We start from the raw sequence: 25,381 nt of genomic DNA on the forward strand, positions 1-25,381 counted from the left end.
ATTTAGAATATAGAGATGCTTCTGCCATGAACTACCTGAAGCATGATAATGGTATTTGGAACAAATGATAAAGGGTAGAGAATACTGGACTCCATTCTAATTTTGCTGCATCAGCATTACCTAGGGAGCTTTAGGAACAAAAACAAAAGCAAAAGCAAAACACAGGATCCCTGAGGGAACCCCAGAAATTTTATTAGGACAGTTGCCCCAGAATCACTTCCCAAGTACTTCTGTTGCAACCCAGCTGGGAAACCACAAAAGAAAAACTAGGTTCCAAGAAGACAAGGACTACACCTGAGTTCACTGTTACATTCCCCAATGCCCAATATGCAGCAGACCCCAAATCAGTTTTTTTTTTTTTTTTTTTTAGCGGTACGCGGGCCTCTCACTGTTGTGGCCGCTCCCGTTGCGGAGCACAGGCTCCGGACGGGCAGGCTCAGCAGCCATGGCTCACGGGCCTAGCCACTCCGCGGCATGTGGGATCTTCCCGGACCGGGGCACAAACCCGTGGCCCCCTGCATCGGCAGGCGGACTCTCAACCACTGCGCCACCGGGGAAGCCCCCAAATCAGTTTTTGAATGAAACTTAAATCAACCTTTGCCTTGCAAGTGTCTACTAAATAACCCATTAGAGCCTATCAAGTGACTGGGTCAGAAGTTGAGGCTCCGAGACCTTTTGGCATACCATTAATCAACTGGTATTAGGTAAATGAGATGTACTGTTGAAACCCTAGGTGTGGAGTGCACCCACACTAGGATGAGTGGAAAATGAATGAGAATTTCCAGCCCAAGATGGAAGAGGTATTTTTTATCCTACTTTTCTCTTTTAAAAATGTCATCTTCAGTGTTACAAGGAAAAGAGGGGCAGCCTCAATTATAAACCATGACTATATCTGCAAAATACAATAAAATCAGAACTGAAACAGGGCATTCATCCACAGAAAACCTAAGTGTCAACAGTGCTAGCAGGCCCACCTAGTGATCCTTTGAAGAGTAAGGAAATTAGGGATGTGGTTGGGTGCCCAGAGGATAGAGATTAACATCAGTACTTTATTCTTCATCCATCCACCAGTTCATTAGCATTTGGGTTGTTCCCACTTTTGGGTTGTGAATAATGCTATGAACATTCACATGCAAGCCTAAGTTGTAGATTTCTTTCTCCTGGGTAGAATTCTCCTAGTAGAACTGCTGAATCATATAATTGTTTAAAAAAACCCTCCATGTTTAACTTGTTTTGAGACACCTCCTCTTAAATGTGTTGACCTGTTGTTTCCTCCCATGATAAACGTTTCCATATCATGAAATTTTCTTCCACAATACAACTAAACATAGTGCTGTGGGAAAATAATCTTGTTTCTGGAATTACTCTAAACACAACCCAGTCTGATGTAGGTAGGGAAAATGGAGATAGTCACTAGATGAGAGCCGCATTAGAATCAGACTAAACATGCTGAAAAGTAGACTATAAACTGACATGGAAAACAAGCAGCCAAGCAGTTTAAAACATACCCAGAATTGTGTTCAATGAGAACAGAAATGTTGAGGGGAAAAAAAATCCCAAACTGAACCCGTAACTGCAGTGAATGAAATCTCTGCAATCTGATGGAGAGGGGGATTAAGAGCAGTCAACACCCAGATATAATCTTAAGTTACTGAACTTCAGAATGCGTCTTTGACCACTTTAACCAGGTCACTTAAAAAGGGAAAGAAAAAAAGCCATCGGAACAAATTTATGTCTAAGCATCAAGACATTGGATATTTTCAAACATGACCCCTGTAAATCGTTTTTGGAAAAGTATTATCTGATGTAGAAATTCAGCTAAGAGATGGGAACAACGAACCCATGAACACTTTAAAAGTGGGGAAATGATTAATTTATGTATTTAAGTATCTACAGAAATGTTAATAAACTTGGGTAATCATCTGCTAGAGCAGAAATAATCTCAAGAATTTAGGCAGTTCCTCCAGAGCAGTTATCTTAAGTGTTCACTCCTCATAATTCACATAAAAGGGCCAGTGAACCACGCTTAGAATCCAATTTCACTCTATTTGAACCACCTTCAGCCATTTGACTCTTCCATCTAGCCATTCTAAGGCAACCTTTCCACGCTTTCGATTAAGTTGACCCAACTACCTTCCTATCTCCAAAATCAGTATAGCGTATTATGCTCCAAAATTCTACCCTACAAATTTAGGCTTGCTGCTCTGAAATTACAACTGATAAGCTCTGAAAGTATAACTATCCAGAACCAAGTATATCTTTACAGTGCAAAAAAGTTGTTAATCATACTGTAAAAACTAGAACTCAAAACTGCAACGAAAGGTGAATACATGTACTTCCATTAGCTGAAGCCATACCAAATTGCCAACATTTAACCACTTTTGACCCCCAAAACCAGAATAACCGTTTCATTTGGTTCACCACAACCTGTTAGAAGTTATCCAGTTACGGCTCTCGAATCATCTCCTGTTAACTGGCACCAGCTGCCTGCAACAATGTGTGGTAAAACTGGATGTCAGCAAATAAAACTAGAGAGGGCACACCCAGGCCATCTGTATCAACCTGACCCTAAATACATTCTTATCCCCCTAAGTACTTACCACACTTGTTAGATTACTAATACATCTGATTTTTACCCAATTCATTTTTCCACTGTTCAACCATCCTTTGTATCAAGTGCTTCCAAGAACAGAGATTTCCCCCCCATAAATTTCAAACTATAATCAATAGGACCTTTTAGATTTCCATCTATTACAAAAATCTTTTTCACTGTACTCCACACACACACCATCTTCATCATTTATTAAAATTTCACCAGAGTAATTCTGTATCCACGAGGCATTTCAAAATTAGCACTGGATGGCAACCCAAAAAATTACATCTTACAACTCTTCAGGCAAGAGCACAACTTTATTTTCACCTCTAATAATAAACCACAATTGACAACAACAAGAGACTGTGCAGTTCAATTTTTTATTTTAATAAAATCAGAATATGCACAGCACATGCAGTGCTAGCATCTAAACTAATACAATAAGCAATTACTAAAGCTACAGTGACTTGAGGTTCAATCTTCACATTCAGCAAGTTTAAATCCACTCATGTGATTTTTGAAACCTTATTAACTGAAAATATTGCTTGCTGATAAAACTTGCTCAAATGCTATCGCTGAATGTACAAGTCACTGATTATGCCAATACAACAAAGATAACCACATGTTTGAGGATTGCAATGAGCCAGACATTCACTGAAAAAAAAAAAATACACACAACGAAACAAAACTCACACAATATCTGAGAATCTGGACACTTCGTATCAGTGTTTTGAAGTGTTTCATTAATATCTTAAGACAAGTGTATCAAAACCTTGGCATGATTTAATTTAAAGTCGCCAATTTTATTTTTACTAACATCAGAAAGTTATGGCTACACTGCCAATGCCGGGTCTGCTTAATTTGACTTAAGAGTTTAATATGACTTAACATTAAAAGCTCACACTACCCCGAAATATATAATTTCACGCATACGGTGACATTCAACATTCAAGTGCCAGTGTTTTTGTACTGTCTTTTGGTCAAGTTTCTTTAAACTTTCAAAGAATCACTTTTAGGCTTACAAAAATAAATATTTGTCAAAATGTTCAATAAATATTACATAAAACTAGCAGCAAAAAGTATCTAGAAATCTGTCGTGTGCAAATAGTTTTCTTCCCAACTATCATTCCCATGGTCCCAAATAAATTTTAGAATCTAGTCCCATCCCCTTCCTAGACAAGCTGCGTTCAACAATCTCCAAGAGACAAAATAAGATTGGAAGTTTAAGGACACGCACACAAGACATATATATAAAATTCTCTGAATGTGCAATAAAAGAAGTACTTTGTAAAAAGTTATGGGCAAAATGTACAAGGGCCTAAACCTAGACTAATTGAAATAGCACCATAACAAATGACCTCAATACTGTCAAGTGCACCTACTTAATAAAAGTTTTAGAACAAGGCACAATACACTTGAAAATCTATTGCACTTTAGGAAATTTTTGCCATCTTCCTATGCCACTGTAAAAAGATTGAGCGTTTTGATCACTGCATTCTGGCCACAAAATTAGCACAGAATTCAAAGTGGCAGAGGCATTTTAGTGGTGGACAATGCTCATCTTTGGCCAGATTTAGCATAAACAGACTATAAATACAATGGAAACCTATGCAACTAAAACTGACTAAAACTGCACTGTATAGCAGAATTGACACCTTGTGCAGTTATGTACATATTTCCAACCTGTGTGATCTCAAAGATTTCAGTTTGTTACTCTTCTGGAGCCATTTTTACAAAGTCTATAGTAAGCCAGTTTAACATCTCAACGCAGCTTGAACAGAGTAATGTAAATCGGCATTTAAAATAAAGCCTGCTGCATTAATTCTTCCTGTTCATACCCTCTTGACCAAAAAACATCAACACTAGCATGCGTTATTAGACCAAAAATCATCCAGGGCCCTAATGAGGGCTGGTCATTGCTGTGGTCAGCCATTCTACCATTTCAATTTCATTTATGGCAGGCATTTAAAAAGTCTAAGTAGATGAATTCTCCTAAAAACCTATCTCAAGTTATCAGACCTTTAAACTTTCCCTGTAATAGTATGCCCACATCTGGCTAGCTCATAATTAATGATCTGCCTAAACATTGAAAGAGGAATTGCTGTATTTACTTGCATTAACTTTGAAAACAGTGCTTTGTATGTATGCATGTATTCATACATCACCTCATCATGACTGGAATGGCTTGTTTAAAGACTATCAGGTTCTAAATACCTATCCAGGATAGAGTGAGCAAATCAGAACTTTAACTTAATACAGTTTGCCACATTAGAAACTAATCCATTAATATGCTTCAAGACGTTTGTTGTTTGTTTTCCCCCAATCTGCAAGTATCAAAAAGCCCTAATGCAGGCTACCGCATAAGTTTTTTCCTTATAATATTTATGGATGAATCGATGATTCCTGTTAAGTTGTATCACACCTGTGTGCCAAGGTTTGATTTTAGCCCAAGTTCAGTAAATTTATTTTGTCAAAACAATTGGTATCTTGAGCATTACTGAGCCAACAGGACATCAAAATAAAAAGTTGTCTAAAGTTAAAGGCACAGTACATTAACAAACAAATGATCCTCAGTCACAAAATTATAAATGCAGTTTGGGATGGGGGTTGGGAGGGGAGTTAATCCAAACTACAGCAATGAAGTCTTCAAACCACCTTCTGAACAGGGCTGCTGATTGTTCCTTTCAACTCTTCATGTGACCTTGAGCTCCCTTAAAAAAAAAATTTCAGTGGAGAATCACAGCTGGTAATGTACTGCGAGTTCTTGAAGCTACACAAGGTATAGTCTGGCTAAGTTACATGTGGTTTCCATATTAGCTTGTTTGGCAGGGTGACCTACTGCAAAGCAGGTTCAGTTACCCCACCAGTCAACCCCCTGGGAGTTATAATTTCCTCCATATCCATCACTGTTGTAAAAGCCTCCATAGCCACCTAATGAAAGATTTAAAAAAGAGAAAAATTAATTAAGTCATCTACTGTTTAATACAATCTTTCCCTTCTTTAAGTATTTTGATGTAAAATCACAAAAAGCAATCTACAAGGCCAAACTTCCCTATATATATATATATATTTTTTTGCAGTACATGGGCCTCTCACTGTTGTGGCCTCTCCCTTTGCGGGGCACAGGCTCCAGACGTGCAGGCTCAGCGGCCATGGCTCACAGGCCTAGCTGCTCCGCGGCATGTGGGATCTTCCCAGACCGGGGCACGAACCCGTGTCCCCTGCATCGGCAGGCGGACCCTCAACCACTGCGCCACCAGGGAAGTCCGCCCCAATATTTTAAATTATGCTTTGAAAAAGATGGAAAAGAAAAAAAAGCCTTCCCAAAGATATGAGGTTAAAAATAAACATTACCTCCACCAAACCCTCTGCTGCTGCCATGGCCGCCTCCACCACTGCGGCTGCTGCTGGCGCGGCTGCTGCTGAAGCTGGAACTGCTGGCACCACTACTCTGTCGATAGTCTCTGGCACCAAATCCTCCACTGAATCTACTACTACAAGGACAAAATGTTAGTTCACATAAAGATAAAATTTCGACCAAATAACCTAGATCTTCTTAAAACTTCCCAATGACCAATTTCTGATTTTCCAATGCAAACAATTCCATCCAGCCCTATCTTTCCTAATAGTGATTTTTAAAAGGCCTTAGGTATGAAAAGGCTGACACCAACTTAATGTCATTTAAATAACCTTGAAAAGTTAACCTTGGACATAGCACCCATCCCCATCATTATACACCATCTGTAACTCACCTTTTGGATCGTCCACGACTGCTACCCTTGTAGTGGTGTTCATAAGCCATGTTTTCTAACCAAGATGGCACTTCTTGTTTAGCTTCAACAAGAAGATCCAACAAATCCTTGGTAATATTTATGTTCCTCTCATTAAAGAATGAAGTGGCAAGGCCTAAAATGGTTCCAAAAAGTACATAAATTAAGGTCTTCAATAAAGTAGCACAGTATTACTTTCATATTAGAGTATTAAGTAGAATACTAAAAAAAGAGGTAACTATTTGCTATTTAACCAACTCAAAGTTCTTTGAACAAACCCTGACTTCCTGCCACTTCTGCTAAGATATACCTTAATCTCATTCCTTGAAAACAGAGCTCTTCTAATAAGATCCTGAAAGTTCTTTGCTGCAAGAATCACAGTGAAAATCAGAAACCATCACACCATCAAACAACCACACACTTACCAAGGTTTCCTACACGTCCTGTACGGCCAATACGATGTACATATTCTTCAATATCACTGGGCAAGTCAAAATTGATAACATGTTTCACATTTGAAATGTCCAGTCCTCTTGCTGCTACCTAGAAAATAACTTCTGTTACGTATGGTCCATTTAAAAGAAAGCAAATAGTTGAACATGGTGACCTTGAAAATAAGATTATATTATACATACTGCTGTAGCCACTAGAATCGGGCTTTTTCCTGAGCGGAACTGGTGAAGAGCCTCTTCTCTATCTCTCTGAGATCGGTCTCCATGGATACTCGTACAGGCATATCCTTCATGGTACAAGAAATCCTCTAGAGAATCCGCACCCTTTTTGGTCTCCACAAACACTAAGGTCAGTGAATCTTTGCCTAAAGTTAAAATATTACAAGGTTTCTGTCACTAAGAGTGGCTTGGTTCTCTTTGCACTTAGTAAACTTGCAAATAGAGGCAATTAAAATAGACTGTTTCAACAGAATGTTCTGGATGAGGAGGAAAAGCAATAAAGGTGATCCAAATGGATTTATTACCTAAGCCACCAGAGTGATGCTAAAATTATACCTGTTGCATTTAGAAGGTCAAGCAGAAATGACCGTTTGTCTGACTCTTCCACCCAGACTACTTTCTGTGTGATGTTCTCAGAGGTAGAGCCAACTCTTCCTACGGCCAGAAAGATATACTCATCCAAGAAATCACGAGCAAGCATCTGAAAGAAAAAAAATTATTTTATTATCTATTGAGATGAACAAATTCCTAAGTAAATAAGATTTGCAGCATCAAACAATACCTGTATTTCCTTCGGGAAAGTAGCACTAAACATCATAGTGTGGCGAACTCCCTTTGGTGGCATAGTATCTTGTTCAACGATTCTACGTATTTGAGGCTCAAACCCCATATCCAACATCCGATCAGCTTCATCTAACACCAAGTATCTGCCATGAAAAAACAAAAAATCCAGTTTAGAATTTGAGGATAGTTTTAATATAGCTGTTTCTATAAGTACAATTAATTATTCATTCAGGTAGTTAAATTCCTCACACCACACAATTTGACCCATGTACGTGAGACACAGCACAGGATCTTTGCCACTAAATAAATGGTCCAAGATAATGCACACCCAAATTAGCTCTTATACTTGACTCTGGTCATTCTCACTCTACTAAAATATCACTGATTTGTCAACATTAAAATTACAACGAACAAACTTTTTGGAAAAGCTGGAAGACTAAAATAAATCTCTTCTCCATCTTAAAATTTATGGACAAGTTCCACAAAACTAATGGCCAGTAATTTTCAGTAATTTTTAAAATTAATGCATTCCACACATTTAAAAATTAACATACTTGCAGAAGTCTAATCCAATCTTCCCTCTTTCCATCATATCCACTAGACGTCCTGGAGTGGCTACTAACAAGTGGCATCCACGTTCTAAGTCTCGAATCTGCTGACCAATATCAGCACCACCATAAACCACACAAGGACGAACTCTAGATCGGTATGAAAACTGTAAGCAAAGAAATTTTATCAACTTAAGGCCAAGATTTTTACGTGGTCATAACACACTGCATCAGAATCAATGAGAAAGCCGATAATCTCTGAAATGCATACTTACTTTCCTGGCTTCCTCATAGATCTGTACAGCCAATTCTCTAGTTGGTGCTAACACCAAGGAGATTGGGTATTGTTTGCGGCGCCCATACCTTCCATTTTCCTAAGAAATGATTTATAAGTTAAACTCTTAACATCCTTTTTTAAAGGTTCATTACACTTAATTCCCTTCTGTAATTCACAGATTATACGTAAAAACTGTTTCTAATTTTATAGGTTAGAATACAAGTCTTACTGTCATTTAGAAAGCTTTCTCGGCAGCTACCTAACAAGGTTCTACAATCATTTCCCATTTTATATAGAAATATTTACCTTCATGGCCCTCAAAGCCTCGCCTGGACCATCAGAATAAATCTGACTCAAGATGGGCAAGAGAAATGCTGCAGTTTTTCCAGACCCTGTTTAAAAGAAAGCATATTCATTTAACCACAGAAAAACCTGCTTATTATTTTTGAATATATATTGGTAGATGACAGTGTTTTTTAAACTGCCCAACTTAACAATTAATTAGCAATTTTACTTTATTCCCAAATTAATTTTCTAAAAATTAATAGCTAATTTTAAAAATACCAAATGACGACTTTGATCAATCTGTAACAGGAGCTTTAGCAAACTAAGGCCCAACCTATATCTTTGTAAATAAAGCTTTAGTGGAATATAGCTGTGACCAATAATTTTACATTATCATCTATGGCTGCCTTCATACAACAGCAGAGCTGAAGAGTTGCAACAGAGACCACATGGTCCATAATCCAAAAAAATATTTTGTTCATTTACAGAAAATGTATACAGAACTCTGGTCAATCACAATGTAGTAGTTAGTATTCACTTCTTCGCATTTGTGCAAAGAGAGCAGGAATTGTCTCAAAACTGGTGTCAATTTCAATTTTTTTTAACACTTCCTTGTAGGTACTATACATACTGATAATGTATAAAAGATGACATTCTCACTCTCCCATAGGGAAAGAAAGATACCAAATTATTCAAGTGTCATATATTTTTATTGGGAGAATCTCGTCACTCTTTCAAACTGGCCAAACTCACAGATATAATAAAACCTGTTCTCAATTCAGAGGCTATAACTATCCTCATTCCCAAAAGATGGGAGGGTAAGGACCCTTCCCCCTTGGCCACATTCCCATGGATCACAAGCTATTCTCTAATCTTATCCTTCTTATCCCAGATACAATAACATTATAGTGCTAATTTTCCCACCACTGCAATCACAATAACCTATCCCTGTTGCAGCAATAACATCAGGGTCATGACTTTCTATAGGCTATCCCCAAGACACCCTAATGGAAACACTAGAGGTAATACAGGATCCAAACGGCTAAGACAAAAGAGATACCATCCAGCTACTCCTTATCTATATCAAAGTATACCAGTCAAGCTACAAACAGGATTCAAGCTTCCTCATGAAACTTAGACACTCCATGCGTAATTTTTTGGTATTGGTTTTATGAAAGCAAGCAGAGTTAAGGTATTCTGGACAACTTTATCAAGTCTGCTTACCTGTTTGGGCACAAGCCATCAAGTCTCTCTTCTCTTTGATAATAGGAATAGCATGCTTTTGCACTGGCGTCGGACGAGTGTAGCGAGTAAGCTCAATGTTTCCCATAATAATTTCTCCCATCTCAACATCACTGAACTGTCAAGAAATTCATCAGGGTTAAAATAGGTAGAAATGCTACCTGGAGCCATTCTGCTTTATACAAATACAATGGGGGAAAAAACCCTATCAACCAACTTGTACTTTAGTTTACAGCTGCTTTAAATAAAAGTTATCGTGTTATATTTTGAGGGGGAGGGGGGAAAAACAACAACCACCCCCTAAGCTTAACCTACAACTGGAAAAGTTTTGGGTTCCTCCCATGTCTGACCCATTTTCTATTTCAAATATTAGTAATGGTAACATTGAACTCAATCTCCCCCTTTCCACAAACCAACGAGGCAGGTAACTTTAAAAGATTGTTAACACAAAGCAGGAATGGACGGGCTTCCCTGGTGGCGCAGTGGATGAGAGTCCACGTGCCGATGTAGGGGACGTGGGTTCGTGCCCCGGTCCAGGAAGATCCCACATGCCGCGGAGTGGCTGGGCCCGTGAGCCATGGCTGCTGGGCCTGCGCGTCCGGAGCCTGTGCTCCACAACGGGAGAGGCCACAACAGTGAGGGGCCTGGGTACCGCAAAAAAACAAAAAACAAAACAACAAACAAACAAAAAAACCAGGAATGGTCTATATAGGCCTTTAGGAAGCCCATCTCATCTTGATGTGCTGTGAAAATACTTAGACTTCCCTCTCTCTTAAAGGTCAAGCAAAAATACTTACACTTTCAATGTGTGGAGGACAGTTGTTGCCTGTTGCCTCAACTGGAATGTCATCGTATTTTTCAAAGTTAATCCCGGTGTTGCCTCCAGAAAAAAGTTCTCTGAAATCAGAAGATGGGTAAGTTTATTTGTTATACTAGCCAGTAAGGGTTCATCACAATTAACATACATTTCAAAAACTTACTGTTCCAAGCGTTCACTTGGCGGGAGTGGTTTTGACCAATCATCTTCATCTGATTTGTCACACCAGCGACTATTTCCACCACGTTCATATTTTCCAAAGCCACCTCTTTCACCACGGCTGCCAATGCTGTCATAGTCACTTCGTCCACGATCATCAAACCTGAACAGCACAAGCAATTAATCAGAATCTTATTTAACCATCATCAGATTCCTACCACTACTCTAGAACTGTGCCTGAAGAGAAATTCATTACGGCTAATTTCAAGGATGTCAACAGTCCAGTTCAGGCTTAACTCTTATTTGACAAATAAGGCCCTCTAACCAGATTGTATCATTTACATAACTTTATTTTCTAAATTCAGTATCCTTCTTTATTCTTATTACACAGCCTACACAGGCCTCATACACATTGAAACTGAATCACATCTTTATACCTGAAACTAATAGAGTATTGTAAATCAACTATAGTTCAATAAAAACAAACTACGCTTGGGGGGGGGGGAAGAATCAGTCTTATACACATGAAACCAGCATATAACTTACACCTTTAAATATTCTCATCCAAATATTTCTAGTGGTAGGGAAAAGAGGAAAGTATCACACCAAATATTAATTGTCCCAGTTATATCAGGATGCTACTTAAAGGACAATTCACCTGTGTGACAAACTTTGGATAAAAAGGTAGAAAATAATCCTTACCTGAATTAAGATGTTTTTAGTTTTAGGCCTGTTTTCGAAAAATCAGGACACAGAGGACTAACCACAGCTATTAGGCACATGAGGTCAGTTCACCACACTTGTGTAATCAAAAATATAAGGTGTTTAAAAATTGTCATATAGAATATCCACGAAAATGTCAACCAAATTAGGCCATTCACTAAAACTTTTAAGCAGAATATGTAAAACTAGAGAAATAGAAAAATAACTGATTTCATTATGCCAAAAGCCATGTTCTTCTAATCTAATTCTTGAATGACAAGTTCAATTTAGTAGACCTCTTGCAGTTAAAAAAATACATAAATGATCAAACAGACATAATACTTAACATCCAAGTAGGTGGTCTACTAAAGGGAAAAAATATCATGTTTAATGGTCAGAATACAAATTAATGACCAATTCTAAATTGCTGTATTGTACACGTAAAAAAGGCAAGAAAATAAGAAATCACTCACCTTCCCCTTGATCCACTTCCACGATCACTGAAGAAACTAGACTTCCCTCTTGAATCACTACGGCAACCAAAACTGCTGTATGCATCCTTATCTTTACTAGAACTCCACCCTGAACTGTCTTTATCGTAGAATCCTTCAAAAAAACAAAAAGCAAAAAACAAAGCAAACCCATTTTATCATATTATTTAGAAAATGACAATACTTTAAAACATGTTTCCGGGCTTCCCTGGTGGTGCAGTGGTTGAGAATCTGCCTGCCAATTCAGGGGACACAGGTTCGAGCCCTGGTCTGGGAAGATTCCACATGCCGCGGAGCAACTGGGCCCTTGAGCCACAATTACTGAGCCTGCGCTCCGCAACAAGAGAGGCCGCAATAGTGAGAGGCCCACGCACAGCAATGATGAGTGGTCCCCGCTTGCCACAACTAGAGAAAGCCCTCACACAGAAACAAAGACCCAACACAGCCATAAATAAAATAAATAAATCAAAACAAAACATGTTTCTGAATCTGAAGCCCTCCACTGACTATCTCACATCTCTGGACCAGAGGGACAATGGAAATAGTCCTACCACGGCACTAGAATATACTGTGCACTAAACAAAGCAATTGACAGTCTGAAAATGTTCTGAATGAATACCACTTCTAAAAGGTCAATAGTTTTGCCTGTAACACAATGATTATGGTATTGTTACATGACCATCACAATTTAACTTCCTTTCATTTTATAGGTGTGAATGAGTTTACTAGGAGTTACCATTATTTCAATCTCTCTTAGAAGTAACATTCATTTAAAACATTAAAAATGTCAGTTTACTTGGTTTAATACAGTATTTCTTAGTTTCAACAGTAAAAAGTTTAAGAACAGTGCTCTGTTCACATGAAGTACATACTACCAAATGAGAATTAGGAATATATAGAAAAAAGGAAAATCCTCATCCCTACACAACTCAGTGTACACAGGTTCCTAGGGTATAGGTATAAACATTCAGTAAGAGGGGATGACAAAGGTGTAAATTATCCCAACAGGTAGATGGTTTAAAGACAAGTAGAGGGTTTAACTAGCTTCAGTGACACTTTTTTAAACAGTCAGAGATAGTTTATAAGTTAACTTACTTACTTTCCTTCTACCTCCTGCCTCTACCAGCCAGGTGATCAATAGTCTTAGCTACCAATAAAGAGCTGAGTTAGATTTCTAAGATCTCTTTCAGCTCTAACTCCTGTATGATACTGCCTCTCTCCCTGCTTTGATTCCTGTCATTGCAACAAAGGGAGAAAAAGCACTAAATATACATGGGAGTCAATTTCAGCTAGCGCATTCTAAGGAATGAGAACCCATGACAATAAAGACTCTACAGTAAATAAAAGCAATGACATGATAGCTAAGACACTGTAATACAGATTTTATATTCCATGTATTGCCAGGGACAGTGAACCTAACGCGGACTACATATGGATATGGATAAACGACAGCAAACCATGTGCTTCTGTGGACTCTCCACCCTTCCAATCCTGCCTCCTTTATCCAGTATTTTCCCTCTTCTTGACCTTCAGTTTTCCTGACCTTCCCCCTTTCCTCCAAATCTCAGATCACCTATTTTATGGAATACACAGCACCCACACAATTGTCCCATGATATGAGCCATCTACTAGCTCTCTGTAACTTATTTACAACGTTAATGGGAAAAGACCAGCTGTTGTGATACCTTTTAGACAAGACCTTTCAAATGAAGCAGTTAAGGCAAGGAGATGAAGCCAGAGAATCACTCCCATCTACTGGGAGCATGCCCAATGCTTGTTAACTATTCCCCAATAACCCCATCTTCATTTTGGCACCTCTGCAAGACAGAAATAACTGGGTTGTTATCACGATGCAGCAGTTTGGTTTACACAGTAATAGGTGCCCAATCACCTTTTTCAAATTGAAATCATGCTGTGAATGATTACAAACACAGGTTAAGCACAAGACTAGTGAAATTGTACAACACCATGCCCTTGGCCTCAGAAGAGTTTGACATAGGAAATGCAGTTTTCCACTGTCTGACGTTAGATGAGTTTTTCCAAAATGAGTAAACCCTAACATCTGAAACAGTTCTGCCAATAGCACAGGAGAGGCACAATGTTTACAGACTTCTCCAGGTGTCCCATTTTCCCTAGGCTCCAACTTCTAAATGCAGCAAGAATTAGGTATACCAAGTTGTTCAAAGGACTTACCTTTAGTAGCTTCTCTGTTCCTTAAGTGAGGAGGAATATAGCGCCCTTCTAAAAGAAATTAACAAAGTTAAACTTCATATTCCATAAAACTTTAAGTTAAAGCTTTTTGGCCAAAATTTGTGCTATTAAAAAACAGTCCTGGAAAGCAAAATTTTAAACCTATATAGTCCTCCAGTCTGACTATGTACTTGGAAATTGAGAAGGGGGGGAAAAAATCTACTTTTATTTTAAATGGGTTATTGCTTTAATAAGTAGAATTTTAAAAGGGAAAGAACAAGTTTGACTTGGAACCTAATAGTTGAAATCTACACATACGTAAATTTAACTTGTCACTAGTGGTTAATTTAACACAATATTTTAAAAGGCTTGCTATGATCTCAGAGAATTGTCCAAACTAACAAAAGAGTTACAATGTTAAGTATATTACTACAACAACCTAAAAAACATGCAACAAACGTTAATAAATCATTTAACATGTAGCAAAAGTGTTACTATAACATCTTAAATGTAATAAACATGTAACTAGCCACTAAAAGGCTTCTTTGTTTCTACCCTGGTTAAGTTCCAAGACATAGAATACATATGTAACATGGGAAAGTTGCAAGAGGGGGAATGATTTCAAGGAACTGTGAATTCTTAATTGGAGACTTGCAGAGTTTAAGGAAAGTCAACTGTTTTTCTGTATGCACAAGAATACAGCCTAGACAATGGATGAGAATCAAAAGCAAATAATGTATATATCCACCAAGTAGAGTCAACTTGATTTATTACTAGTTAATATACAATTTAACTTTTTCACTTCTGGGTTGAATTAAAGATCTCTATCAGAATGATCAAGTCCTAAATGATTCTTAGCATGCCAAATAAAGTGAAATTTAAAACAAATACCAAGTAACTGTGCCCAGTGAGGCCCTTCTTGCCTAAAAATGAAGATATGCCCTTTACTATGCAACAAAGAGAGCTTGAAGAAATGGTGCTTTCAGACCTTACATACAGCCGACACACATTTTCTTTTCTTTTCTTTTTGGTTAACAGGGTAGGAAGAAACCTGAGCTGAAGCAGGTCTATTGCCAATAATAAACCACCAAGATCCCCTACACCTTAATACCAATCCCTACCAAGTATCCAAAAAACCCTTTTAAGGAAAAAAAAATTAAATATAACTTCTATATCTAACTTCTTTTCAAAATACAACAAAATTCAGCATTTAAAATCCTAACCACCACCCCAAGATTCATTATGGCCTTGTTCTATTATTTTTTTTTAAAAAAAATATTTATTTATTTAGCCTCACCAGGTCTTAGTTACAGCATGCGAGATCTTTAGTTGTGGCATGCAGGATCTAGTTCCCTGACCAGGGATCGAACCCGGGTCCCCTGCATTGGGAGTGTGGAGTCTTAACCACTGGGCCACCAGGGAAGTCCCTAGCCTTGTTCTATTATTATTAAGTCTCATGTTCTTGGCAAAAGGGATAGCTGTAGCTGATGAATGTGAATGTTCCCTTTATTCAGCTTAATTCTGGTAGATTCACTCTAATAGATACACATTCCCATCATCTTTAAGCTGGGCTCAGGATTCATACTGGACATAATCAAACCCTTCTAGAGATAATTTGTGTTTTGTATAAGGTCCTTAATGATTGTTTTCATTCAAGAAAACTAGGTTTTGTTATCAAAAGACCACAACTCGGGACTTCCACTGCAAGGGGCATGGGTTCCACCCCTGGTCAGGGAACTAAGATCCTGCATGCTGCGCCGCGCAGCCAAAACAAAACAACCCCTCCCCAAAACCCCCCACGATGCTACCCACCTAATTCTTTACACAGTAAAGACTGGCAGGGAAATTCTTAAATTTTAAACAAAACCAACGAAATATTAAGGTATTAAAGCTCTAATACTCAGTAACACAGCACTGTAAATCAACTGTATTTCAACGAAATAATTTTTTTTTAAAAGTCCTAATATTCACAGTAAATTCATAAAATGTTTTACTTACTGCTGGCGGTACTTCCTCCACTCTGATTATCAGAAGAGTTCAGGTCTAGGCCAGCAAACTAAAAAAGAGTTAAACTTTGGTTAGCAGCCCATGTGCAGAAATATTACACTGAGAAAAATAGTCTTGCTCTCTAGCATTTATTAGCACTAGCTGCCCTGTCTGCCTCACCGGGGATGTGAAACTCTAAAGGAGAATGTGACTAGAAATGTGCTTCGAAGACAATTAAGTTGTAAGCAAATGCAAAATACTTTACTACAGTACTACTGTATATACTTCAAAAGGTACCACACCAAGATGGTGGTGCTATCCAGGAGAAACTGGGTCCAAATTTAACTCATTCATTCAAAATGAATCTTCCCTGTAACGTTTTCCATAGTAAAAGTTCAAGAAATTTAAATTATTTTAAAACGTCAAATAGTCATTGGATTCATTTTAGCTCCAAACATTTGGAGACAAATGTTTTCAATGTCACCAACTTTCTACTTGGAATTATTTTAAACCTGCAAAGCACACCTGAAAAATGGCAGAACAAAAATTTTATCGACCATTTCATAGTTCCTTTATCCGTAAATACTGCACAAATATTTTAAATTAGGATAGCACTCTTCAGAACAAAAATTAATATAACCACCACTTACTGAGCACTACTAAGTACAATCCTATGAAGTAGGTACCCACTTGTTCTCCCACTTTCACAGTTAAGTTCAGAACACTTCAGACATAAATGGCACAACTGGCATGTAGTGTCCTTAACGAGTAGGACACATTTTACTGCCCTTATCTCCACTTCTACCCGTCCCTTTACACTGGTAGCTCAAAGCCTCAACATTCTAAAAGATGTATCTTCATCGCATCCTGTAATAACTAAACAAACTATTTACAAGCAATAGGAAGAAAACTATATATGCCAAAAGCAGTGTTTCATTTTTAAAATGTACCCAGTCACAGCACTATTGCCACCTATTTGCAAGGTGATACGCTATACCACAACGTTTAAGTCCTCTGTTAAAAGCTCAAGGTTATACTGTCAAATTGCAAGCATCAATGGAGGCACTGAAAATTGGAAGCAGATGCTAAATCTTGAAAAAAAAAAGTTATGGTAAGGCAGCTCATTTCCTAATTTCTATCAGCAAAAACGCTGTCATGTTTTTTCTGCACTAGTTATCTCAGCAACAGACTGATACTTTAACGCACAATAGGACCAAACTTTCTTTTTGCACTTGTTGCAATACGTTTTGTTATTAACTTTACACTTGGTAAACACTAAGTGCTACTGTAAACTGTTAGGATTACGTTATTGCAATTTCCTCAGTTGTGAATTACCTTGCTGCTTAATTCTAACGACTCTGCATGCTTTTTTCCAATTACTTCGATTACAAATTTGATTCCTACTTAGAATCTTAAATACAGCACTACCTACATGGTAAATGTTAAAACTGGGAACAGCCTATGCTCTTGATAACAGATTTTTTATGTCTGCTCCATTTAACATATGACGCGCGTCAGCAATTTGGAGAATTCAAACTGATTCATTAATGGAAAAAATGCTCCCCCCAAAACAGATCGTTAAGTCCTTAAAAACATATTACACACGACTACATTAAAGTCTATTGACAATTCATTTGCGTCACTCGACTTCGTTTCAGAATTTCGGAGCTCGTGGTAGGCAGAAGTTTAAAGGCAACAAACATCGCACTGAAGAGCTTCTCTGAAGAGCGGTGCCACTGTTGCTGAGGAATGCAGACTTCCTGCCACCTCAGCCCAGAACCCCTCCTCTACCTCTAAACCCTTAGAAGACGTTCCGATTAAGACGACAGACCCGGAGCCTCTGACCTATTTCAAAATTTCAGTCCACAAGCAGCAACAAGTCAACAAAATTGTTTATTTCTCCCCAAGCCACATTCCGGGTGTTTTTCCTCTGGTCGAGTCCCTAATCAAACGCCCGCATCAAAGTGTCCTAACCCTGAGGACACTCGTACATTCCGTGGCACCCTTCACCCCCCAAAACGACGCGCGGCCCTGGGCTAAATCGCCACACATTGACTATGGTGAGCATATGAAGCAGGGCGGCCGCAAACCTCCCTGACGTCTCCCCACCGCGTTCAACCTCGAACTCCAGAGCCCGGCGCCACCGCGCACTCAGCGGCCCATTCTTCCCTCCCTCCCTCCCTTCCCCTCTCCCCTCCCCCCTCCCCTCCCCCCCTAATCTGCGTCACAAAACTTTCCACTCCGGAAACGCGGCCTCACGGGCCGTGGCTCCCGACCTGCGGAAGCCAGGCTGGAGCGAAAAAGGCCTGCGGAAGGAAGCCCGGGAGGAACAAGATGCCCATCCATCCCCGTTTCCGGGCCCTCGGCGGCCCGGCCTCTCCCGCTCGTGGGCCGCAGCGCCGCCCAGCCACCCGACACCACACAAAGGAGGCCGCCGCCATTACCCCGCGCGAAGGCCACCCCCCGCGCTGCCCCCTCCCACATTCCAGGGCCGCGTTCCTCCTCCCGCTCACACGCGCGTGCACACACACACACACGCCAACGCCGCTCGGCTCTCAGACAGGAATCCGAGCCGCGCACGCAGCGAGCGCCGGAGCCCTCAGGACCAAAAAGATCCCCATTCGTGAACCACCGCGCCGCGCCGGGCTGCGCCACCGCCCCCCCATGGGTCACTAGTCAGTCGAGGTGCGCGCGCGCCTCCGCGGGAGCGCGCGCCCCCTCCCCCTCACCCGCCTGCGCACGCACACACAAAAGCCGCCATTGTGCTCGGGCCGGGGACAATACCGCGAGCCAAGTAGGGGCCCCAGCGACAGCCACAACTAGCATTCCTGTCACCTTCCCGTTCCCCCACAGCCCTGGGGCATTCACACTCGCCAGCCCGAGGGACCCAGCAAATGGGTACTGAGGATACCAGCTAGCAGTGCGCCACAAACCAGGTTAGGTCAGGGGAGGGAATTCATGCGGCAATAACCCTGGTAGGCTCCTTGCGGCTCACCTGCTGGTCCAGCCCGAGCGCATTTTCCACCGCCACATGACTCATCCCTGAAGAGTACCGAGAACTCGGAGTCTTCCGCTGCTGAGCTAATGTGTTTGGCTCACCGCAAATACCCTCTCACGGGAGAACTGCGGCTCTGAGGCGCACGGCGCGGCCACGGACCTAATATACCCGCTGGAACGGCTGCTACGTCAGCACGTAAGACGTGTGCCCTCCTTCCCACACCCGCACTCCTCCCGCCGCTACGACTTCTGCCTAGCTACTGCGCTCTCGTTTAGTCCTAACCTCGCGGGATTTCCTACTCGGTCGCGTCCCCGGCTCGTCGTCCTACCTTAGCCGTGAGAACGCCAAATACTGTCCTAGTTCGCTTGAGTTCCACTTCCCCTGTCCTCCTCTATTTCCCTAGCCGAGGTCTCGAGATCTCGCGAGAATTCCTCGCCTCCCGCCTTCCGCCAGCTGGGATACCTTAAAATCGAATTCAGGCCTTTTCCCCTTTTCGTTCCGTAGCGTCCCCAGTTTTCGCTGTTCCATTGTTTCTTGGGAGCGCTCTCTCCTTTCTCTCTCAGTCCCCCGGACTTGGAGATGTTGTGAGATTTCTCCAAACTAATTGGCCCTAGCGTTTTCGCAGGCGGACTCCCCGAAATCGGAGTTAGGCCAAGAGAGGCCCAAAGCCCAGGGGGTGGCGGGTCACGTGACTGCAGGTGTCGAACGCGGAGGCCATTTTGTGGAGCAGGAAACTGGTTTTAAATAGAGTGCTCGGGAATCGGGGGAGGAGCGGGGAAAGAGGGAGGGAGGAGGCGGGAAGAGGGGGGAAGGGAGGATGGGAAAAAAGAGGAAGGAGGAGGGAAGAGGGCGGGATGGTGACCAGGGGAGCGGGGAGAGGAGTGGAGGGGAGCCGGCGGCGCACGCAGGTGGTGAGACGCTTTACCGCGCAGTTGCCTAGGCAGCGGGGGCATCGCCTAGGAACGCCAGAGCCCCTCAGGTTCCCTACACTCCGCCGACCCCGCACCCCCCCCCAAATGAGAGCGCTCTGGCGCGCGCGTCCCCGCCCCCCGCGGCGAGGAAACAATGAGACAGTCACGCGCTGAACTGGAGCGGGTGGTAGCGCACCCTCCTGAGACCCCAACCCTCCGCCGGCACGACCGCTCAATTAGACCCCTAGTTTTCTCCTGCGGGGCGTCCAGCGGCTCAGGGCCGATGGACACCGGCGTGGTGCTGCCTCCCTCAAAGCCAGAGACCCTGGGGATGGAGAACGGCTCTCCTAGGGAGTCGGGGGTGTTTGTGGCTAGGCGCAATCTGGGCGTGACTAAGGAAGTCTACAGCATTATCGGCCTGGGTTCGGGGTGACCCTCGTGCCACCGCGGTGGATGGGGAATGGGAGGAAATGGGTTTTTGCCATCGGAGGAACCCCTTCTTCTGATCCCCTCCTAAGGAAGTGACCCCTAGTCCCAGCCTCGGTGCTACAGAACCTTAAATAGAAGATGTGTTGACTAGTGGATCCGTGGCTTTAAGCGAGCGGCCTCACAAACGTGGTTCTTAAAAACGTTTTCCCCCCTCTCCTCTGACCCTCAGCCTGACAGAAATAATATACAGAGTTTTCCACCATCCCCCAAAGGATCTTCTGCTGCCAGAATTCAAATAGCTAGTTCTCATTACGTGATCTACCACTTAACTTCTCTCCCTTTCAAGGGCAATTTTTAAAATTGAAACTGAAATTCTAACGAGATAGGAAGATAATATAACACTTGTGTCCTGGGCAAGTTGCTTAACTGCTTCGGGTCTCAATTTCCTCATCTATAAAAGGAGCTGGACTACATGACCCTGTGAAAGACCCAACTCCTTTTTATAACGAGTATTTTGTAATGCACCCTTTAACTATACTGAAATAACAAATCATAGATAATATAACCTAAACTTAACAACACACACTTTCAAAAAACAGGACCTAACTGGAGAATAAAGGCAATTATAATAAAGCGATGTATTTTACGTGAACGCTCCCACACAAGGACACTAGATGATATCTCGCCAGTGCAGTCACAAATGCAAACTGAAAAAGTGTGTTTTCACAACTCAAGTACCGTAAGCAACGTTGCCATTGGTGACCTTATTTTCCAAAATGGCGAATTCTTGGTAATGTTTGAGACAAAACACAATAGTCTTCCCTCATTTGATACAGTAGTTACATTCCTAGAGAATTCAGTGTAGTTATATCGAAACTGGGTAAAAATAGTTTTGTTTATATGTAAAATAGTGTTAGTTCTAGGCTTATATCATGATGCACTAGTTTTTCACTTAATGTTAGTATCTGGCGGGTCAATTCTTCGCTGTATGGTACTGTCCAGGATTGTAGAATATCTAGTATGCCTGGTCTCTGCTCCCTAACTTCCCGTAGCCCTTGCCAGTCATGGCAACAACCAAAAAAAATTTCCACAGTGCCCCCTTGAGAACTATTAAGCTTAATGATCATTAAGATCCGTTTCAGCCCTAAGATTCATGGATTCTTATACAGCACGGGTGAGGCGTGTTTTTGCTTGGTTTTGCTTCCCTTTCATATAGACCAGGGTAAACGTTCTAAAGCTGTGAGTTCTGAGAGTTCAAACTGCTTATAGCAACGATGGAATGTACCGAGTGCCCAGGTTCCGGGCTTTATTTTGCTTTTGAGTAGAGCCGGTTTACAGGGTACTGCCATGGGAGTATCTAAAAAAATTAAAATATATAGCCGTTTCCTATTTTCAGTTACCCCTTGCTCATAGGCTTACTAAGTTTAAACCACCGGGGTGTTTTGTTATTTTGTTATAATTGGAATATCAATTTGGAAAGGAAGCAGGGTAACATAAAGCTTTGTCTTCAAACACATTCATTCTGAAAAAGGTTGGGTGCACTTGAAGTAGCTAAATGAGCCAACTTTCACAGAGCTCCGAATAACTTTACATGCCACTAAGCAGTCATTTGTATATCTTTTCCACAAGGCCCGCCTTTGCAAATTTTATTTGAAGGGACCTAAAAAGAGGAAAAGCTGAAACCAGGGAAACTCTTTTCACATGCTCCTTTTCTTACATTCCCAGGCATTGTTAAGCTGAGCACCCATGTTGAAGCAAATATACTATTTGCACCACCCCCATTCCCATCTTCACCCCACCTCTCCATCAAGAGCTCACCAGAGCCTAGGAACTGTAGATCCTTGAACTAGCAGTTCAAATCGCTGCTCTACTGCTTACAAGCTGTGTGACTGGGGGCAACTTATTAGACAGCTTAGGGCCTCAGGTTCCTTGTCTATAAAGTTAGAGTAAAAATATTTTCCAGGGCTTCCCTGGTGGCGCAGTGGTTGAGAGTCCGCCTGCCGATGCAGGGAACACGGGTTCGTGCCCGGGTCCGGGAGGATCCCACATGCCGCGGAGCGGCTGGGCCCGTGAGCCATGGCCGCTGAGCCTGCGCGTCCGGAGCCTGTGCTCCGCAACGGGAGAGGCCACAACAGTGAGAGGCCCGCGTACCACAAAAAAAAAAAAAAAAAAAAAAAAAAAAAAAAAAAAAAATTCTGCCTCAAAACATGGTTGAGATTCAAGGGCTCATGCATGAAAGGAGTGAGACTTTAGTACATGGTGGATATACTTACACGTCTATCTCCTCATCGTTTCAACTTCCCAAGCAGAGTGGGTTGCTCTGGCACTGGGCTCCCAGAGCACTCACTGTTCAAGTCTCCACTGTAACACTCACTGTGTTATACTGCAGTTCTGTGAGCCCACGGAGGGAAGGGAACTTGTCCCACCCCAGGACTGTACAAGGTGTGGCACACAGAGGCCCAGTAGGTGTTGAAGATCAGTGAATAATGCAGATGCCCAGCCTCTGCAAGTTGTAATGTGGGGCATGTTAACAGGTCTAGATCCATTATTTTGCTTCCACACGTGGCTTTAAGTAAATTTCATCACCACTCTCTGAGACTAAAATAGACTGAAATCACATTATCGTGATGCAAATAATGTGTCCAAGTAGCGTAAAAGCTTGTAGAAAGATAATTATACTAGTCTGCAACTTGAAGAAAAGCAGTAATAAGAGGAATTCCAAGAGACAGAAACCTCAGAGCCTTTAAATCAACTTCATGATTGCCAGTCATTTTTCTGCAAGATTCAGGGAGCCTTCTGGGTTCAACTGACCCACACTTCCCTTTAGTGTGGATAGGGGATAAAGTTCAAGGAAGGCGGAACTCCCCTGTAATCAGAACGGTAATTATAGGTGTGGAGGTAAAAGCAGTTGCCTACTGAGTCTCCTTTTATGTTTTAAAGTGTAATTGCCTTTTTGAGTGTTTGTTTGTTTGTTTGTGGCTTCAGATACAGCAGGTTAAGCTTCCAATGCCAGGAAATTTACAGTAATTAGGAAGATGTTACTATGAAGGTTGATAAAAGTTCTAAAGAGAAAAGGGGAGTCTTAGGCACTAGGATATTGCTGTACACTTTTATTCTCCAAGGACAAGAGCTGGTACATACAAAACCAGGTTTGTTTTAGACAATTATTATACTCCCAAATAGCAAATCTGGCCTGGAATGTGCTTTCCTCTCACAAAGATGGCAAGGTGAAAAACAAAATTATATTGGAGGGCATCTTCTCTACCATTAACGTTGCTAAAAATATTTTCAAACAAAAATCCAGTGTCCTTCTGCCTTCGTTCATGCAAAGTGACTGAGCAGTACAAGGAATAAATAACTGGGAAGCCTTGGGTAGAGGCTCTGAACTGGAGGGAATGGGGCAAGGAAGCTGCCTTGCTTTGGGAGAGAAGACAAGGAATCTTGGAAATACAGCAAAGGGGGTCATATACTTTCAAGATTCCATGCTGTGTCTTAGGTAACAGGGGCATTTTTAGCAGTTTCTCAGGTGATGTAGAACTTGGCCATGACCTCACAGACACGGCTGAGTAGCAGTCCTTGTGTTGGAATTACAGTTGTCCCTCTGTATCCATGGGGAATTGGTTCCAGGACCATGCTCAAATACCAAAATCCTCGGATGCTCAAGTCCCTTATATAAAATGGCATAGTATTTGCATATAACCTACACACATCCTTCCGTATACAGGCAGACTTCGGAGGTATTTCGGGTTTGGTTCCAGGGTACCGCGATAAAGCGAATATTGCAATAACACGGGTCACAAATTTTTTACTTTCTCAGTGCATATAGAAGTTATGTTGGGAATTCCCTGGCAGTCCAGTGGTTAGGATTCTGCGCTCTCACTGCTGAGGGCCCGGGTTCAATCCCTGGTCAGTGGTCAGGGAACTAAGATTCCACAAGCCGCGCGGTGCGGCCAAAAAAAAAGTTATGTTTCCACTATACTTACACTGTAGTATATTAAGTGTGCAATAGCATTATGACTAAAAAAACAACAGACATACCTTAATTTGAAAATATTTTATTACTAAAAATGTTAACCATCGTCTGAGCCTTCAGAGTCATAATCTTTTTGCAATAGTAACATCAGAGATCACAGATCACCGTAACAAATAATAAAAACGTTAGAAATATTGTGAGAATTACCAAAATATGACACAGAGACACAAAGCGAGCAAATGCTGTTGGAAGACGCCCATAGACTTGCTCGATGCGGGGTTGCCACAAACCTTCAATTTATAAACAACGAAATATCTTGGAAGCACAATAAAAAGAGGTATGTCTGTACTTTAAACCATCTCTAGATTACTTACAAAACCTAATACAATATAAAGACTATGTAAATGGTTGTAAATACAATGTAAATGCTATGTAAATAGTTGCTGGCACAGGGCAATTTCAAGTTTTGCCTCTGGAAACTTTATGGAATTTTTTTCCCCAAATGTTTTCTATACTGGGATACAGAACTCAGATATGGAGGGCCGACTGTACGTACTCTGAGCTTCCTAAAATTAATTCACTCTTTCCCCTACACCTTCCTAAAAATTAATTCACTCTTTCCCCTACACCTTCCTACTTAGTGATTATTACTGTCATTATCCTATAGACATTGAGAGCTGCTAGGTTTAATCATTTTTAAAGTTTTTAAGATCTTTTCAGCGTTTTAATTTTTATTTCTCCAAAGACATCTAGTTTTTACTGTAATCTTGTGATT

General features: G+C 41.2%; 1 protein-coding gene across 2 annotated transcripts; it reads right to left on the minus strand.

Annotated features, from left to right (window-relative positions):
- Positions 1-2,891: 2,891 nt before the first annotated feature.
- DDX3X (DEAD-box helicase 3 X-linked) lies at positions 2,892-19,715 on the minus strand. Of its 2 annotated transcripts, none has more exons than XM_059050725.2 (17): positions 19,291-19,715; positions 16,308-16,365; positions 14,313-14,360; positions 12,102-12,234; positions 10,931-11,089; positions 10,748-10,847; positions 9,933-10,068; positions 8,730-8,815; positions 8,422-8,520; positions 8,153-8,313; positions 7,597-7,741; positions 7,371-7,515; positions 6,999-7,180; positions 6,789-6,906; positions 6,346-6,499; positions 5,948-6,087; positions 2,892-5,524 (listed from the first exon to the last, which is right to left on the minus strand). In XM_059050725.2, the coding sequence occupies exons 1-17, from the start codon at positions 19,333-19,335 to the stop codon at positions 5,445-5,447; spliced, it is 1,989 nt and encodes a 662-aa protein (XP_058906708.1). In that variant the 5' UTR covers positions 19,336-19,715; the 3' UTR covers positions 2,892-5,444. The 2 variants fall into 2 exon arrangements, with proteins under 2 accessions (XP_058906708.1, XP_058906709.1); XM_059050726.2 differs by having other exon boundaries at positions 5,948-6,084; positions 19,291-19,523.
- Positions 19,716-25,381: the final 5,666 nt, after the last annotated feature.

This window comes from Kogia breviceps, chromosome X (assembly GCF_026419965.1).
Source record: "Kogia breviceps isolate mKogBre1 chromosome X, mKogBre1 haplotype 1, whole genome shotgun sequence".
NCBI lineage: Eukaryota > Metazoa > Chordata > Mammalia > Artiodactyla > Physeteridae > Kogia > Kogia breviceps.